General features: G+C 33.7%; 1 protein-coding gene and 1 non-coding gene across 2 annotated transcripts; both read right to left on the bottom strand.

Annotated features, from left to right (window-relative positions):
• Positions 1-2,031: 2,031 nt before the first annotated feature.
• LOC112510602 lies at positions 2,032-2,137 on the bottom strand. The gene has a single exon (XR_003068980.1). It is a non-coding gene; the product is annotated as a small nucleolar RNA R71 (small nucleolar RNA).
• Positions 2,138-16,479: 14,342 nt separating this feature from the next.
• LOC112509308 (cytochrome P450 71A1-like) lies at positions 16,480-18,869 on the bottom strand. The gene is made up of 2 exons (XM_025114190.1): positions 17,942-18,869; positions 16,480-17,206 (listed from the first exon to the last, which is right to left on the bottom strand). The coding sequence occupies exons 1-2, from the start codon at positions 18,845-18,847 to the stop codon at positions 16,598-16,600; spliced, it is 1,515 nt and encodes a 504-aa protein (XP_024969958.1). The 5' UTR covers positions 18,848-18,869; the 3' UTR covers positions 16,480-16,597.
• Positions 18,870-19,937: the final 1,068 nt, after the last annotated feature.

Below are 19,937 nucleotides of genomic sequence, written 5' to 3'. Positions count from 1 at the left end.
TAAAAGGAAAAAAATATTTATTAATAATTCATATGATTTTAAAATATAATGTAAATATAACAGAAAAAAAAAAACAATTAATAATTTATATTAATTAAAATCTAATACAATTATATTTAAATAACATGAAACACAAAGAATGAAAATTTATTTTGAAAACCTGTATTTTCTGACAACTGCCCATAGTATCACCACTGTGGGAAGTTGACAAATTTTTTATGGGCTTCTACTTTGTGGAAAATGTTTTCTTGAAGATCTTAATCAAAGATCTCCTACAGCTGGATTTACTTTGAAAAATTGTATTTTGGATTTTTTAAAATAATTGTTAGATGGTCTTTGTCCCAAGGTTTTTGTATGCTTAATTTCCCTTGGATAATATTTTCCATCCTTATACATTCCTCCCCTGTATAAAGAGACATTGGGTTCACTTTGAAGATCATCCTTGGAAGCACTACTAGTTGAAATCTTCTTCTCTTCTCCTCTTAATTTAAGTTTAATATATAAATTTCTTGTATTGAAGTTGTAATATGCTGCTCACAATCTCATCACTATGGGAATAGAATTTAGTTTTATTTTAATGAAAATTATATTTCAGTCTTATTTATTGTCTTATATTATGTTCCTTATGTCTATTATGAGCTAATTACTTATATGGGTGTGAGTGTGAGTTTAACTTAGGATTTTTATGCATTAATTAAGTGTTTTTACTCTTTAGCACTTCGTAAACCTGGTCATTTAAGACGAGACATAAACTCAATGCGGATGAGCCGATCATTTTGAAGTGTTTATATTAGATATTTGACCCAGAGATAAGCGCATTCGAAATACGACTTAAGTGATGCACAAAGAACTTGAGAGGGTATTTGATAATTACATAGAGATCCAAATTTTGCATGTATTTAGCTAATGATTAAGCATTGGAGATTCATATTACAAAGAGATTTGAGTATGAATTTTATTTCTTCTTCTGTTTAGCTAAATCAACAAGTTATGAAGTGGTGAGAATAGAACTTTGTGGGGACTGTTTATAAATCTTCACTTTCGAGATATTGGAATTTTAATATATATTTCATAAGTTTCTAACTATTATATTGTTAATTTTATCTTAAGAAATACTTACATCCATGCCCATCCTTTATTCTATAAGTTCATTTCGCCAATTTCTTCTTTTAAAGCTTTTTATAAACAAAAATCCAACTTTTATTCACAAACCGAAACACGATCAAGAAGTTCATGAAAGTGTTCGATTCTCAGTAGTTCAATCCCTATGGAAACGATCTCGGTAGTTTACCATTCTATTACTTGCGAGCGATCATAGTGTCGGCATGTACTTGCACCGCCACTGTGGGGGACTTTGTGTCCACTGTGTGAACACGAATGATCCAAAGCTGCCAAGATTTTGGTGCCACTGTCAGGGATTGACACGATTTTTATTCTGAAATATTGATTTTCATTAGAGCCATGGTCATTTGTTTCAATCGTACTTTCCGTGTTGTATGCCACGGCTACAACACGGTGAACTTTTACCCCTCGATCTTGAATTAGAAAGAACCATTAGAAAACGTAGAGGAGGTAGAAATAATCAGAAAAATCCCAATTTAAACTGTACCATGGAGGATAATCTACCTCATCGGGAGGCCACGGTTAAAATTGTCAATGATAAAAATAGAGGCATATGGGACTACGTAACTCCATCATAAGGTCAATTGGCTACGGAAATAGGTAGGCACGAAATGATATCAACAACTTTTGAACCAAAACTGATAATGTTTCATATGATTTTTGCAATGGGTCAGTTTTGGGGATTATCAACGGAAAACCGCAGTCTCATATAAAATCTTTTATATAAATGACGAATCATTTTAAAATTCCCAGAGTCATACAAGAAGCCTTACGCTTGACACTTTTTCTTTACACATTAAAGGATAGAGCTAGAGCATGGCTAAATTATCAACCACTAAACTTGATCCTCACTTGGAATGATTTGGTGGAAAAATATCTAAAAAATACTTTCCTCTGACAAGGAATGTAAAAATTAGAAATGAAATTATGACGTTTTATCAAGAAAAAGATGAAACGGTTCAGACGCATGGGAGAGATTCAAGGACCTTCTACGGCAATGTCCTCATCAAGGAATCCCTCATTGTATTCAATTGGAAACATTTTATAATGAACTTTCCATTGCAGCTAAAATTATTCTTGACTCAATGGCCGATGGAGCTTTCACAACTAAAACTTATAACAAGGGGTATGACATTTTGGAAAGAATTTCTAATAATAATACTGAATGGTCAAATCCTCGTGCTGTTGTTTCAAAATCTGCCTCGGGCATTCACCAACTTGATGTCATCTCTTCTTTAAATGCTCAAATTGTAGCTTTAACTAATTTGGTAAAAAACCAATTTAAACTTAAATGTGGAAAATAATCAAGTTCAATCCATAATGTCCAATCCATCTGTGATCGAATCTTGTGTTTTTTGCGGTGATGGCCAATCTTATGAATATTCCCTCGGAAATCCCGTCTCGGTAAATTATGTTGGGAGTCATGCTAGAAATATCCCATTTTCTCCTACATATAATCCAAATTGGAGGAATCACCCCAATTTTTCTTAGGCCGGAAATCTTGGACTTAAACCCTCCAGGGTAACCCAAATTCAAAATCGGCCACAAAATATCCCGGGATATGGACAAAGTGCTCCTCACAACTACCAAAATGGGCAACCTTCACAATCACATGTGCCTAGGCAAAATGGATCGAACATCAATGGTTCACTCGAATTATTACTCAAAGATTTTATAAACCAAACCAATGCAACATTAAGAAGTTTCGGAACCTAACTTGCCTAATTTGCCTAATTTGCCGTCAATCTCACGGGTAGACCTTTAGAAACTTTGCCTAGTGACACGAAAGCCCCTAAGGTAAGGAGCTGGAAGATTTAGCGGCTTTTGAATAACTTGACTTTGAAGATGAAACCATCCAAGTCCCATCCATAAAGCAAGCCCCGGAGTTAGAATTAAAGCCACTCTCTAGTCACCTTAAGTATATTTATCTTATGGAGGAGGAAAACTTACTAGTAATTATTTCTTCAAAATTAAGTAATAAACAAGAATTAAGGTTGACAAAGGTGTTGAGAGGTCACAAGATAATTTTGGAAGAAAATAGTGTTGGAAATGTGCAACCACAAAGCACATTAAATCCCATCATGAAGGAGGTCGTTAAGAAAGAAATTTTGAAGTGGTTAGATGCGGGTATCATGTACCCCGTTTTTAGTAGTGGTTGGGTGAGTCTGGTACAATGTGTACCAAAGAAAGTGTTGATTCTCTCTCTTATTGATTTGATGACGATCCCTTTTACCTTACGAAGTATAAGATTTATGTTATTCAGTTTTAACGATCATCACTGAGTCTGTTCAGTGAACGCTGAACATGGATTGTAATTCCTTCAGAGATTGTTATACTTCAAAAAGACAAAACTCAACGATGTCGAAGACAAAAGCTGAATATTAGAGACCAGCAAGTTCGTAGCAGCATTCAGTGATTACAAGCTCGTCTATATATGTGTGAAGTCTATGCAAGTTTCAGTGAATACTGAAGAGACCTTTTAGTGTCATTCCAGTATTCAACGATCAAAGAAAACTTACCAAACACGATTGTTTGTCTTGTTCTCCATCACACAAAAGACAAACACATACCTTTTCTAGAGTGTAGTACAGTACGGAGCCACTCCATTGACTCTATAGTGCTTACCTACTTTATGAAAAGAGGAATGCTCATATACAACCAAAATGACTGTTTACTGTAGCAAAGGACAAACTTTCCTCCAAAAGCTTGACACGTGCTTCGTACCTTCTAAATTCCTTTTAACAAGTTTTTAGGGTGCTTTGAAAATATAATGTCGTATTAATTACTTTATAGACACTATTTGAGAAAGTGTCCTATAAGCACAAATGTCCTATAAAAAGATATTGAGAAGCATCATGTAAAATGACTAATAGGACACTTTGTTTTAAAAACGTCTTGTAAAACTTGTTAAAATGCCTAAAAGCGTCATATAAAAGTATTGTAAAACTTTTAGATATGATACTTTATAATTTGATTCTATAAACTTAAATTCTATAAACTATTCTATTAGGACACTTCGACTATCTATACGTCCTATAAAGCCAATTTTCTTGTAGGGTAATAACCTTGATTTTTGAAAATTATGCACTTCATGCACAACACAGTAATGCATATTATAAAAGTTATTGGAAAACAAAAACAACCACGGCGGTGTAGAGTGGATCAACAACTTTTTGAGGTTACCTCTAAACACGCCGATCCCATATATATTGTTTCTAATGGTAGAATAATCAAAAGCATTTCTTTTCGTCAAAGCTTTAAATGTATATTTTCTTATTCACACTCAAATAATTCACTAAAGTTGATAATAATATCAATGAATAGCACAAGTGATTTTGATCTCGTGTTGGATGAGTGTCGTATTAGAAATCTCTCAAAAGATGAAGAAGATTTTGATCTCATAGAGTTTATCAAGTGCCAAAAGTTCTCAAAATATAGGATAAAGTGCTTGAATTTCTCTTTAATTTTCTTTTAATCTCATTTTTGGACATCTTAACGAATCAGAATGTAAAATATATTTACTTTCTTTGCAATACAAGTGTCTTGATTATCTTCTTATAGACGTTCTAGCAGTTCAAATATGAAGTTCTTTGTCATTTTTGAAATCAATAGACATATTTACACACAAATTTCAAAAGATTTGGTCTTTCATTGATTGTCAACCTTTTTATTTCCAAGTGGTAAAAAGACAAATGTCCATTCGGTAAAACAATTTTTACTCTAAACCAAAGTGTTTAAATTCTTTTAATATTAGTATTTTATAAAATTTACAAGAACATATTTTATTTTTGGGGGAGGGGACATCTTATCCCAATTTTTATTTTGCTAGGCCCATTGATTAAAAAAACCCACTTTTTTCGGCTACGAGGTTTTTTGGGATATGAAATCCAACCTAGGAAATTAAATACAAGATCCCAATTTTTTTTAACTACCGAGAGCTTTGATACATTTCGAAATCAAGAGATGTCTACCGGGGGCAGTTCTATCAGACAACATATAGCCAATCTAGATTTACGAATTATTATAGATTATTCATTGGTAGAATGGAAAGAATTGGAGGAAGAGGAACCCACAGGGAATCATGCGAAATAGAGAATTCTTTTATTATCTTATATCATCAAGGTAATGATCAATCAACCTCCTGGTTCTTTTTCTGAAGTAGCAACAAGAGAATTCATCTAGAAGTGGGAGAACTGCTGAAAGGGTTATATGGATTAATAAGTTGTGAAGAATTTAACCATAAATAATCTCTTAACCAGCCCATCAAATAAGTAGAAGATTCATTAAACTGCGAAACATTACCCTGCCATAATGCAATGTGCTTCCGATATCAATAAAAAGTAACCCATCCAATGTACTTAACATCCAAAAAACCTGCCAAATAAAATTCTCCAAGCCGAAATACCACAAGTACTGCCTCGTCCTGGGCTCTCACACGGAAAACTATAACCGAAATCCTTTTTATCTGACATTATATTGGAACCACGTGCATCTAACACACCTTTTACTAAGATTAACGTAGTTGTATGTAAACTCAGAGAATAGCAAGATGAACCAAAAAGTCTCCGGGACCTATTGTTAGGAATACATAGAGTTAAACATAGTAAAATAAGAAATTGAAAGATTTCGTTGAAATTGTTCATTTGGAAATTTCCCAAAAAGCTAATCATAGGTTCCTCTCTCCATCAGAACAATAGGGCAATTATGCTCATTACTAAACTTGTTGAAAAGATGAAATATAACCATCGTGTATCTTTTTGATTAGAGGTTGAGACGATCATCAGAAGAAGAATTAGGCCAAACATTTTTTAAAGTTATTTTATATTTTATTTATTATTATAATAATTACGTATATTATAAATATAATATAAAAAGTGGTGGACAAACAAAAGAGGATGTGCAAATTTGCTGAGTAAATAGAACTTCTTCAATGAACTTATAATAAAAATCTTCTAATTATTAAGAACTCAACGAATTTCCTTCTTTGTTTGTATGATTTGAGGGAGAAGGTCCCAGTTCAAAATTTGACCTAATTATTAGAAATCAAGGTATTGAATATTTGGACTAAATCATGAAATTCGAAACTCTCCATTATGCAATAAAACCCTAAAATGCCTAATGATAAACCAAAATCGCCAACACCTTTTTTGGGTTGGATTGCTAAACTTTAGTTTAATATATGGATAGATGTATGATCCAGCATACCCATTTGTAAAACAAAAAAACCAAATTCCATTCTCCCCCGACTCCATGTACGAATAAAGTAGTAAAGGGGTAGTAATATAATAAATCATATATTATCAATGAGTTCGTGGTAAAATCCCTGTATGATGTATTTTAGTACAACTTTTGGCTAATATAGGGATCAAATGATATAGTTCATTTGTTGGTAGCTTGGATTGGAGCATTAAAAGCATGACTCTTGCTTTCCAATTGGTTGTTTTTGCATTAATTGCTACTTCATCAATCTTATTGACTAGTGTTCGGAATTTGAATGATTAGAAAGATAAAAAAAGACCATGATTATGAATTTTATCCATTTTTTTGGTCCTTATTAGGTTTAGGTTCAACCTTAATATTGTTTTAGATATTACAAACCAAATATTTTCTATCTGGATTTTTTTTCATATATAACTTTTTCTTAGGTAATTATTCATAGGAATATTCTTGAGTATGTTAAAAAAATTCTTTATTTATGTTGGAAGTTTCTCGGTTCTTATTTGTTTCTAATGATGATTTATAAATATAGTTCTTCTTAGTTTCAGAATGAATATATTTATATGATAAAAGATTATATCTAAAGTTTTTTTTTTCGAAAATTCTCCTATTTATTTGGTAATAAATATACTTTCAATTTTTTTTGTAATCAACTAATTGGTCTTTTTCATAGGAATACCATTGTTTAAATCTTCATTTTGAGATGTTGAGTAAATAGAACTTCTTCAATAAACTTATAAAAAAAATCTTCTAATTCTTAAGAACTCAATGGACTCCCTTTTTTTGTTTGTCTGATTTCAAAGAGAGAATGAGGATTTTTTAAGTTTTAGCCCATCAAATTCAAAGCAATAGTTAAATTAAGAATTAAAATAATATTAAAGAATCTTTTTTTACAACCTATCCAAAAAATAAGAATCATCCTTACAGGAGATTCCCTTGCAATTACAATGGAATGGACATGGGAATAAATTGAATCAAAAAATAATAGATAATATCCTGGTATACCCTCATCTGATTAACTTGAAAAAAGTAACAAAAATTGTTCTATCTTGTATTAGAAAGAAATAAATGAATCTGAATATAATGTTTGAGCATTTGGATTTTACAGAATTAATGGAAAATAAAGTATTGATTATGGAACGTGCCAGTCTATCTGTAAAAAATGATAGACAATTTTTTATATATCAAATCATAGGGATTTCATTGGTTAACAAAAATATTCACCAAAGTGATCAAATGTATCAAAAACCAAAAAATGTTGCTAAGAATGATTTTGATGAATCCATACCAAGACATTAAAGAAAAACTCTAAATGGAGACAAAAAGAATTATGATTTTCTTATTCTTGAATTTTTTTTATCGTGTAGACGCCGTAGAGAATTGAGAATTCTAATTTCTTTCAATTTGAATCTAAAAACTAGGAAGGGTATGCATAGAAATACAATATTTTTCAAGGAAACAAGATTTGCTGGAGTCAATTTTTGGATGAAAGTAAACATTTTGACAAAAACAAAATTCCAATTACAATAAATCAATAGTTTAAACCGCACTCAAAGGTAGGGCATTTTCTATTTTTATAGGAATTTTTGTACCAGAAAGTAGAAACAATAGTATCTCCAATTATAGCCCCTTGGGATGTAAAATATATCTCTTTTCACCATCCCTATAGTGTATGAGACAAATGTATGCATTTCAATTCAAGTCGTATTCTATGGTTACAATTCTACCATTATGTATTTTTCATTCCGTCGAAAATCTATTTTACGGTATAGACGCTTACGACCTCCCTCTCTATGCCCTATGGTAATGATTCCTCTGGCATTGCGACCTTTACCACAATGATGTTGTCCATAGATCAAATTATTTCGTGGATTGGGTTTCACTTGATTGTCTACGGTGGTGAAAAAGAATTCTCCGTGAAGATGCAGAGTGGAAAACTACTCCTCAAACTTGAGTGGCTTGATGCTCCTATGACATCCTAGTTGGAACTTGTACCCCTCGCTATCTATCGTCAGTTATTTTCCCAGGAGAGGAACTTCTTATATCAGACCTGATTCTCGCCAACAAGATCTTTTGTTCGTGCCCTTCCTTTAGGGCTTGAGGCTCATCTCACAATGTTCATCTTGTCTTATTGTCGACCAAGTGAAAGTGAACAGCTCCGAGCAAATCTTCTACTCCATCTTGGCTATCTTGAGCTTATGAATAAGCTTTTCATTTTTGGCCATTAGTAAGTCATTTTTTGTTTGGTCATAAGTTAAGTTGCACCAGGAGCTAGTACCTAAGAGGTCGGGTTGGAGGCTAAAATTGGCAAAGTTCATCATTCAGTGGTGGGGTTGGTCAACTATAAAGAGCAGAAAGGGGAATTAGCATCTAGCATCTTACATAAATTGATAGTTAGTCGTCCGAAAGCATTCAAAATGTCCCCAAAAATGGTATTCTCTGTATAAATAGTATTTTTGCTTATTTCGATGATCCTTGATACATAAGAAAGAGCTCGGGACTTACTAAATGAGACTTTCATCTCACACGGTTCCTAAGTGATAAAAGAAAGAAGTTTTGTATAATTGTATCGCCGTGATATTAAGTATTTTGATTTAAGTTTTGAAATTCAAATAAAGTCGAAATTTGTAACAAGTCTTTGATTACCGCTAATCACTTTCATACTCATAATGAGATATTGCAAGGGACCTAACCTAATAAGGTCTTTCGCTAGAAAATATGTTAGAATCGAGAAATGGGGCGAACCGGATTTCTCGCAGCTATCCAATAATTTCAATGTTTGAATCTAAGGTTCATACTGTAAGACTTATTTGATCTTATCAATTGTTATATTTTTTCTTGAATAAATCATGAATTTTCTGGGATAGTATTAAAGATCTTATCGAAAACTTACAGCAGCTTGCCAAACAAAGGCTAAAAGAAAAAAAGAACAAAGGTATTAATGGCATAACATCTATGATTGGACTTAAAAAGGTATAGGCTTCGGGCAATTTGGCAAAGAAAAGACTACTCGGATAAAGGACAAAATTAAGATAGATCAAACTAAAGATAATAAGCATAACAGACATTTTGTTCGTCGAGATGATTGAATGTTGATACTCTATTGATATAAGGAAAAATGAAGAATATTCCTATGAATAGTTATCTAGGAAAAAGTTATAGTTATGTCATATGTATGGAAAAAAAATCCAAATAGAAAATATTTGGTTTGTAAAATTCAAAAAAATATTAAGGTTGAACATAACCTAATAAGGACCAAAAAATGGATAAAATTCATAATAATGGTCTTTTTTRTCTTCCGATTCATTCAAATTCCGAAATCCATTAGGGGCTCAATGAAATATACTATTGGGGTATCCGAAAGGATGGATTCCCCTGCTACATTACAAAACCTTGCTCCTTATAGAGGAGCAGACTGGATATTTTATGTACCATGAACAACACACTTCAATCATTTATGATGATCCCTCTAAACAAGCGCAAGCTTATCGCCAAATGTCTCTTCTATTACGAAGACCACCTGGGCGCGAAGCTTATCCAGGGGATTTTTTTTATTTACATTCATGCCTTTTGGAAAGAGCTGCTAAATTAAGTTCTAGTTTAGGTGAAGGAAGTATGACCGCTTTACCAATAGTTGAAACCCAATCGGGAGATGTTTCAGCTTATATTCCTACTAATGTAATTTTGATTACTGATGGACAAATAGAAAACCATCTAAATTTGTTTTATTAAATGTTAAACATGTGCAAAAATACCTCGTCTGATCGTCTTCTTGCTTTGTTTAATGCACTTCTTTCTCTCCTTTATGTGGTCATTTACGCCTAATTTACGCCTAATTTAAACAATTTATGCCTAATTTAAACAATTTACGCCTAATTTTATGTACTGAAAGAATTTCTCTTTGGATAATAGGTACTATAGCTGATATTCTTGTGATCAATTTAGTAGGCGTTTTCTTTAATGGTTCATATTCCAGATTGGGTCATCCCTGTAGTAATCGGATGAATTGAGTGGTAGACATAAAAGTGTAAGAACTCAACGGGAACCGCAGAAACACGTATAGGTTCATGAAAAGGCTCTCCTAAATATTGGGTAGCTGTTGTTAAACCAGGTCGAATCCTTTATGAAATGGTGGAGTAACAGTTCTATCATCAGTTCATAATTTTTCCGAATAGGTACCTTTGGTCTGTTCTACCATCCCGATCAATGAATCATTCGAATTCATTTATGATAAATACCTATATTTCATGGATAAAAATCAACTATTCTAAAATCCAACGTCTCATTCTGTCCATCAATCACATGAATATACATAATCAAAGAGATGATGTGAAAATGAATTAAATACATAAAAATTTGATTTGGCTCAATCTAATTGATGAACAATAATGAGACATGATATTTTTATCCATAATTTATATGCGATTAATGAATATCTACCTCCCAAGGATGCAATCATACACACCGTGGCCCACTCACGAATTGGAATAGACCACAACACTACCATCTTATACAAGTATTATGTGGTATTCAATTTGATTTTTTTTAATTCCTGTAACTTATTTGTTAGTATAAGTCCATTAAATAACCACATAATACCCACAACACTTGTTTTATTTCTATTATTTTATTATATATGTTTTGTCCTTTTACGAATTGGAATAGACCACAACACTACCATCTTATACAAGTATTATGTGGTATTCAATGAGGGCCGTTGTTTTATTTCTATTATTTTATTAAATATGTTTTGTCTTTTTAAATGGACTCTATCTCCTCTCTCATCCATCAAGAATGATCTCATTACCCACACCCTTGTCTTGGTGTCACCGTATTATTTTTCTATTATTGAAGGGTAAAAGAAGTTTAAATTCGTAAAAATACAACCGTATCGTTTTGAAAGTTACAACCATATCGTTTTAGAAGATGCAAATTTATTGTTTTAGAAACTTCAAACGGATGTAACTGAAATTTTTTTTAAAAATTAGTATATTAATTCCATTGTCGAAGCCCACGTTGCTAATGATCTAATCTGCAAAACCAAGTAACTTAGTAACCCAAATGATACCCATTAGTCCATTACCCAATAAATTAACCTTAGTCCTTTCCCAAATTCCCAAATCGGCGCCAATCCGTTACCAAAGTCGACTAGCAGAACAGATACCGAGAGTGAGTAACGAGTTCAATTTCAGAAATCAAAGGAAAAAACTCTCGATCAACTCCTTGGTCTTTATTTTCTCATGTGGTACTTAGGTATACATTTTTCTATTTTAGTATTTTACTTTACTTGATTAGTTGATTAGTTGATCTTGATTTTACATATTTATTTACTTGTTTAGTCGTTACGTTACTGATAAGTGAAGAAAAAGACTGTGAAATTGGAATGGAAGGAAATACAAGCTGAAGCTTTCTAAACATTGAAAAATAAATTGTCTAGCGCGCCAATTCTATCATTACCGATGGTACGGAAGATTTTGTGGTCTATAGTGATGCCTCGAAGTTGGGTTTAGGTTGCGTGTTGATGCAACGTGGAAAGGTTATTGCTTACGCCTGAAGGCAGTTAAAGGATCATGAAAAACAATATCCTACCCATGGTATGGAATTGGCAGTCGTAGTTTTTGTTTTAAAAATTTGGAGGCATTACTTGTATGGGACTAAATGCCATATTTTTACTGATCATAAAAGTTTGCAGCATTTGTTCCATCAGAAGAAATTAAATATGCGTCAAAGACGATGGTTAGAGCTGGTTAATGATTATGATTGCGAGATTTTGTATCATCCAGGCAAAACAAATGTCCGTTAAGTCGTAAAGAAAGGAGTGGTACAATCAAATCCATGGCATTAAGTGCTAAGTTATTGCCAAGCATTCACGAAAAATTGCAAAAATTCCAACGTGAAGCTGTGAGAGAAGACAAGATCAAACAAGAACAACTTGGTGGGATGAGATCTGAATTGGTAAAGCACAATCGAGAATTATTATGTTTTCATAATAGAGTCTGGGTACCATGTTATGGTCATCTCAGAGAACGAATTTTAAGTAAAGCCCACAAATCTCGTTTTTCTATCCACCCGGGTACGAATAAAATGTATCTAGATATGAAACAATGCTACTGGTGGCCTGACATGAAAAAAGATATAGCAAGACATGTTGAGCATTGTATGACTTGCTTACAAATAAAGATAGAGCATCAGCGCCCTTACAGTAAGTTGCAGTCGTTAGAAATTTCGATTTGGAAATGGTATCACATTACAATGGATTTCATAACCAAACTACCTAGAACACCAAAGGGTTTTGATGCTATATGAGTTGTTGTGGATCGATTGTCTAAGTCTACTCATTTCTTACCTATGAAAGAATCGTATTCTATGGACCGGTTAGCAAAGTTATATATTGATGAAGTGGTGACACGTCAAGGTGTTCCATTATCAATTATTTTCGATCGAGACAGTCGATTCACGTCTATGTTCCGAAAGAGTTTTCAAAGAGAAATGAGTTTACAGATTAAGTTGAGTACAACTTATCATCCACAGACGGATGGGTAAAGTGAACGAACAATCCAAATATTAGAAGAGATGATTCGAGCATGTGTTATTGATTTTGAAGGATCGTTGGATGGTCATTTGCCTTTGATTGAATTCGCCTACAATAACAGTTATCACTCGAGTATCCAAACAACACCTTTTGAGGTATTGTATGGACGAAAATGTCGAACGACGTTGTGTTGGAACAAGGTGGGTGAGAAACAGCTAACTGGGCCTGAAATAGTTCAAACAAACGGCAGATAAAATTAATCAGATTCGTGAACGAATTAACTCAAGATCGATAGAAAAATTATGCTGATAAACATCGGAAGTCAATTGAGTTTCAACTTGGTGATAAAGTAATGTTGAAAGTATCACCTTGGAAATGAGTGGTTCGTTTTGGAAATAAGGGTAAGTTGATCCCAATGTATATAGGATCATTTCCTATCCTTGAACAAGTTGGAGAAGTGGCCTACAAACTAGAACTTCCTATGGAGTTAAGTGATATTCATAACACTTTTCATGTGTCAACTCTAAGAAAGTGTCTAGCAAACCCAGAGGTAGCTATGCCACTACCAGAAATTAAAATTGATGAAAAATTATGTTTTGAAGAAACCGTTGAAGCCATTATAGAATTCAAAGTAAAAGCATTGAGGAATAAAGAGATTAGGATAGTGAAAGTTCAGTGGCGTTATTATAAGGGGTCAGAATCCACTTGGGAACCTGAAACTAAGATGCGAGTAAAATGTTCTCATTTGTTTGTATAATGGAATTCGAGGACAAAATTCTTCTAAGGAGAGGAGATTGTAATATTCAGTGTTAATTATGAGCAACTCAAATTTTGGATTTTAGCACTGGAAAGTTAAGGGACCTAAGAGCAAATTATGTGTCCTCCTTGTGATTAGGATTTGTTGGTCAAATAGAATTGTGAAGGGGATGGGTGCATGGGCATGCACTGCCTCAATCCCCCCTTCTTATCTTTGATGTACTTACTTACTATATGTAGTAAGTGGTAGATAATTGAGGAAGGTTTTTCAAACTTTTGGAGAGAAAATTTTTAGAAAGTTGTTGGCAAAGAAAGGAGGAAGAGCATTCAATTTCAGAAAAAGGTGATTTTTTACACTGCTTTGGTAAATATGATTGTTACGATTCTTGCAGTATACTTTGTTGTACAATATTAGATGGTGTATGGGTTTATATTACATCAAATTTGTTATCACTCTTCATCGCACGAAGCAGTCTCCAATGAAGTTCCTTCATTGCACAAGGCATCGTCCGATAAGGACCCTTATCGATCAAGGTATTGTCTGATGAGCTCCTTCATCGACCAAGGTTTGTCTGATGAGAACTCTCATCGATCAAGGCACATTCGATGAGACCTCTCATCGATCAAGGGTTGTTCGATGAGACCCCTCATCGATCATGGGTTGTTCGATGAGACCCCTCATCGATCARGGGTTGTTCGATGAGACCCCTCATCGATCAAGGGTTGTTCGATGAGACCCTTCATCGATCAAGGTATTGTCCATGTGCTCATTCATCGACCAAGGTTTGTCTGATAAGACCCTTCATAGATCAAGGGTTGTCCGATGAGACCCTCCATTGATTAAGGTGTTGTCCGATGAGACCCCTCATCGATCAAGGGTTGTCCGATGAGACCCTTCATCGATCAAGGGACCCTCACCGATTAAGTGTTGTCCGGATTGGACTCTCACTGATTAAGTGTTTCCCAGATTGGAACATCATCGATCAAGAGTTGTCCAGATTGGACCCTCAACGATCAAGCATTGTTCGGATTGAACCCTCACCGGTCAAAGTGTTGTCCGGATTAACCTTCAGCGCTTACATTATTGTTCGATAAGAATGTTTGTAACCACGATAGTTGAAATGACGGTGTAACCTTGATAGATGAAATGGTAGTGTAACTACGATAGATGAAATGACGGTGTAACCGCAATAGATATTTGATAATTTATCATTAAAAATCAGGTCTGAATTGTATTAAAATATTACAGCAGATTTTAATTACATGAGGGAAATTCACTCATTAGGCCTTTTGGTCTAACCGTCAGTTGTTGTAATAATTTATTTTACATGTCAATAATTATCAAAGGATAAAGGCAAAAGAATGATTTAATGGAATTATGGACGAATGTTTTGTTATAACGGAATTTTTTGTTAATCCATATTGTTGGGTTGTTATATGTAAATAGACTTGAATTGACTGTAAATATTGGAACCTGATGTATGTTAAAGCATGAATTTTGTTTGTTAGTATTAGTCAGTACATGGTGGGTTGTTTCAGTAATAACCATTTGATAATATATGAATTTCAGTTCGAAAATGGTTAAAAGAAAACTTACAAGTGTTAATTTCCAACATGTATTCCATTACCGTATCACAATTAATGGTCATAATCTAATCGTACCAAATTGACATAGCGTCTAAATAATAACCATTTCATAATATACTCATTTCAGTTCGAAAATGGTTAAAAGAAAAACTCACCTTGATCATGATGATAAAAACTTTATCGACACAAAGGATCAATACTGAACACGAATCCCAAATCGAACACATGAACTAGAATAAGGTTAGCATGGTTACAATCTAAATGATTTAATCTATTCCATCAATTTTAATCAACTCAAAGGTACCTAAACAATACCCGGAAAACCCCTAAAATGACACGAAGGAAAGAAAAATGAGAAAATTAAAAATAGACGGGAATGCGAGTTTAATGCCACCAAAGTCGCATAGGGGTTGCGTTCTTCACTTAATGCGACTTCCAGGTCTGTTTCTCCCCTGCACAACCCAAATTTCAAACCAAAACCATTTCCCATCTCAAATCCTTGCAAAAACTCGTATTTGAATACATAAGAAGCTCTTCGACCGTAAAATTATCAAAGATAAATCCTACAAAAGATATACCATCATTGATTCTCTTCAACTTTGATCGCCAATTCAAAGATAAAATCCTTTGAAATCAAAACTTCCAACCCAAAGTTTAAACTTAATTCAACGATGTAGAAAACCCAATTCCAAAATATCAAAACCCAAACTCAAGACCTAAAACTTGAAATTTAAAGAGAGAACAAAATAATCTTACCTTGGAACTAAAAGAGACAAGACTAACAAGGATATATAATCCAAGAACCTTAAAGATCTTACCAAAGTGAAGTTCAACATCAAAAAAATTAAACAACATATCAATGCATAAGCTTCAAAACACTTCATTCATGGAGTTAGGTTAACCAAAAAGAAAGGGAGACTAACCCAAGAACTTGAACTCATAAAACATAATTTTCCATAACTACCAACTTAAGAATCACCATGGAAACATAATTCAGTAAGATGCCTTCAAAGAAAACACATGACATACACTTCCACCTTTTTCATCTGGATAAATCTGATTGGAAGTGAGGAGGTGGGTTTATATACCCCCAACCTTTCAAGGCAAACCCTTAAGAATAGTAGAATAACTAAAATCACCCCTAGCCTTCTAATAAATAAAAATATGGTTATATCACCCTGGGCCTCTGCCCATCTTGCCAACTAGCTAGGCCGCCCCTGTATAACACATATTTGAATATACATCATAAGCTTGCTATAAAAATGGGATTTGAAATGGATTTCAATTTAAAAGAAACTAGTTGAACCACATTTACAAGTTGCCAAACTGGGGTGTTTAGATTATTCTAAGCAAAGTAAAAATCACCCTTGAATCATAAACTTTTTACGAATACACTTGGGGTGAAAGACAAAGTTCATTCTTCTTGTGAATGGTTATCCCTGGCGTAAACTCAAAGTCTATATCTTCCTTCTTCATACCATTCGGCAACCCCCAATCAAACAAGTAAACAAGATTAGCAAGCAAAAGCTCCGTCGTGATAGCTCCCATTGAGATTCCAGGGCAGATTCTTCGACCAGCCCCAAATGGGATCAACTTGAAATCACTCCCTCTAAAGTCAACATCACTACCCAAAAATCTCTCTGGTAAGAACTCCTCCGGGTTCTCCCAAGCTTCTGGATCTCTTCCAACGGCGAATGCATTCACATAAACTAGGGTTTTCTGTTTGATTTGATAGCCATGTAAAATGGCATCTTTCCTTGTTTCTCGAGGTACTAAAAGGGGAGCTGGAGGGTATAACCTCATGATCTCTTTTATCACTGCCTTCAGATAGGTGAGTTTTGGAAGATCGTCTTCGTCTATTTGACCTTTCTTTCCAACCACAATCCTYACTTCTTCTTGTGCTTTCTTCATCACTTTGGGGTTCTTCATTAGTGCTGTCATCGCCCAAATCACTGTAGCAGCACTTGCATCTGTTCCGGCTACCAATACATCCTAAAACAAGAACAATGGAAACAATTAGATATGTAAGAATTGATCTCCCAAGACTCGGCAAAATATATATGTTTTTTTAAGTATATAATATTTATATACAACAAATGCGACTAATAAATTTACACATCCTCCTTACCTTTGGTGAGGTTTAAACCCTTGGACTACAATACCACTAGGCCAGAGGTCATTTGGTGCAAAACATATATGTTGGTAAACAAATAGATGATTTTAGGGATATTCACAAAAAATAGCCGCTTCTGGAATTGCACATAGCCAACTTTTTGCAGAGTAAAATAAAATAGTGGTCGGTTTCGCAAAGACCCCATTTTATTTCGCAAAAACCCTTTTTTCGGCCTTTCTAATTTTTGTGGACCGATAATGCAAAACCCTACTTTTTTTTGGGCAAAATGGGCCACGATATCGTTTTTTTCCTTGCAAAATTAGTGTTTTGCGCTATGGGCTCACAAAATGTAGAAGACCGGCAAAAAGAGGTTTGTGAAAAATTTACGAAACCTGTGGATATTTTGTGATGGTTATAGTTAACAAATTTTGAGATTTGTTATCTCCAAGTGTTGCTATCTATGTGAATATCCCATGATTTTAACGGGAAAGCTTTTCAGAATGAGAATTTGAAACTTTAGTGGGATATCCCAAAACTCAAACCAAGTCTAACAAGGGGAAGAATTGAATGTAGAGATGATGTGAAAGACACACTTAAACGGATATAGAGATTACCGCTAGCATGGCTTTTATGTGATCGGAAGTGAGCTCAAAGGGATTCAGGACTTGATCTTTCTTTAGTTGAATTAAAATATCAATAATATCCTGCTCTTCGTCATGAGGCTTGGAGTTTTGAGGTTCGAGGTGTTCATCAATTAGTTCTTGGTAAAACGAATCTAATTCACGGAAGCACTTTTCTAGCAGTTCCCTCTTGCCCATTAGCTTATCAATCAAACCCACACAAGGCAAACTAGGCCAAAGATCCGAAATGAAAAAGGTTGTTATCGTCGCTTGAAGTTCGCCAATAAGCCGAGAAACCCTCTTCCACTCAAGTGCATCTTCATACCTCTTGCCAAAACCCACTCGCAGTATGATAGCCAGCATTACATTCTTGGAGATTTCGCTCAAGTTTACCTGCTTAGATGAAAGTGCTAGCTCATGTATCTTTTTCATGGAACGTGAGACCTCATCTTCACGAATATATCTAGAAGACTGTACCCTTTTTGTGCTCAGCAAATGAGTTGTTATAATCTTTCTCATTTCTTTCCAAGACTTGTTGTAGGGCGACAAAACCACGTCGAGGCCATTGTAAGATAACCTACGTTGGCCAAGTAATGATGGCCTACTGCAAAAGATAAGATCTTGGCYTTTCAAGACTTCTTCCGCTAGACTTGCGGAAGAAACAACGATAGCTGGGATGAAACCTAATTTGAGAAATAAGATTGGACCATAAGATTTTGAGAGTTGCCATAGGGAAGTATGGAGGTTTGAGTGATTGATCTGGTGCAAGTTTCCGATGAAGGGTAGTCGGATAGGGCCTGGTGGGCTAAATTTTGATTTGTTTTTGATGATTTTGGGCAAAAGGTAGAGGAGTGATAGAAGGGGAAGAGAAAGAAGAAGATATTGAAGAAGGAAATCCATTATTGATATGTAATATTAGTTTTAGAGATTAAATGGAATCATGATAAGAAAACACACACACACACACACACACACACATATATATATATATATATATATATATACTATGTTTTCGTTAATTGATTTTTTAATCAAGAAAAATAAAGTCAATTGTTCTTTACAAATTAATTATGTCAAGTAATTTAATTAAATGGAAATCTTTGAATTGCTATGATTATAGGAAGAAATGCAACTACAAATGAGCCTATTATTCGTGGGCCATGCACAGATTTGCTTTCTATTTGCAAACTTATCATCGAAATACTAATCAAAATAAGCGGTGTTTGGGATCGCTTATATAAAATAACATGTTTTTTTTAAAAGTGATTATCAATTTAGATGGTGTTAAATAGAGTCTTATAAAAAATATTTAGATTAACTTATAACAATATCAAATCATAATGAGCTTATAACTATTTCTTTATCATCGGTACTACAGGGGAATAAGTTAATAAATTATAATGGAGTAACTTATCAAAAACTTCTTATTATCGGTGCCAAACCGATATAAGTATTATTCTTTTTCTATCCAAACACTCAAAGCTTCTTATTATTGATGTCACATCGGAATAAGTTAATAAACACTTTAAATAAGCAATCTCAAATGCCCCTTAAATAAGCCATAAAATGAACGACGTTAAACGAAATGATGCGGTTTTTTAGCTTCAAATTATCGGGTGATAGTGGAGATGTTGATATGGTACAGGTTAACTTAAGTATAAAAATCTATATATATATATATGTATGTATATATATATATATATGTATGTATGTATATATATATATATAGGGTATATTTCTTTTACAACCTTGTGCATTTGTACAACCTTTGTAACCCAATTAATTGAGATATTTATAGAAATGATTGGAGTTCATTTATTATTATTTTAATATTTATGGAATATGAATAGAGTTTATTAATTATAATTAATAGTTTATATTAGGAAATAATTAATTGATTAAAAATTGAATGATTGAGATGAGGGTTGTATAGGGTGTAGGAATGACAAAGGGTGTAGAATAACATCCCTATATATATATATATATATAT

Source organism: Cynara cardunculus (assembly GCF_001531365.2).
Source record: "Cynara cardunculus var. scolymus isolate 2C chromosome LG 3, CcrdV1, whole genome shotgun sequence".
Classification (NCBI taxonomy): Eukaryota; Viridiplantae; Streptophyta; class Magnoliopsida; order Asterales; family Asteraceae; genus Cynara; species Cynara cardunculus.
This window is presented reverse-complemented; position numbering and strand designations above follow the sequence as displayed.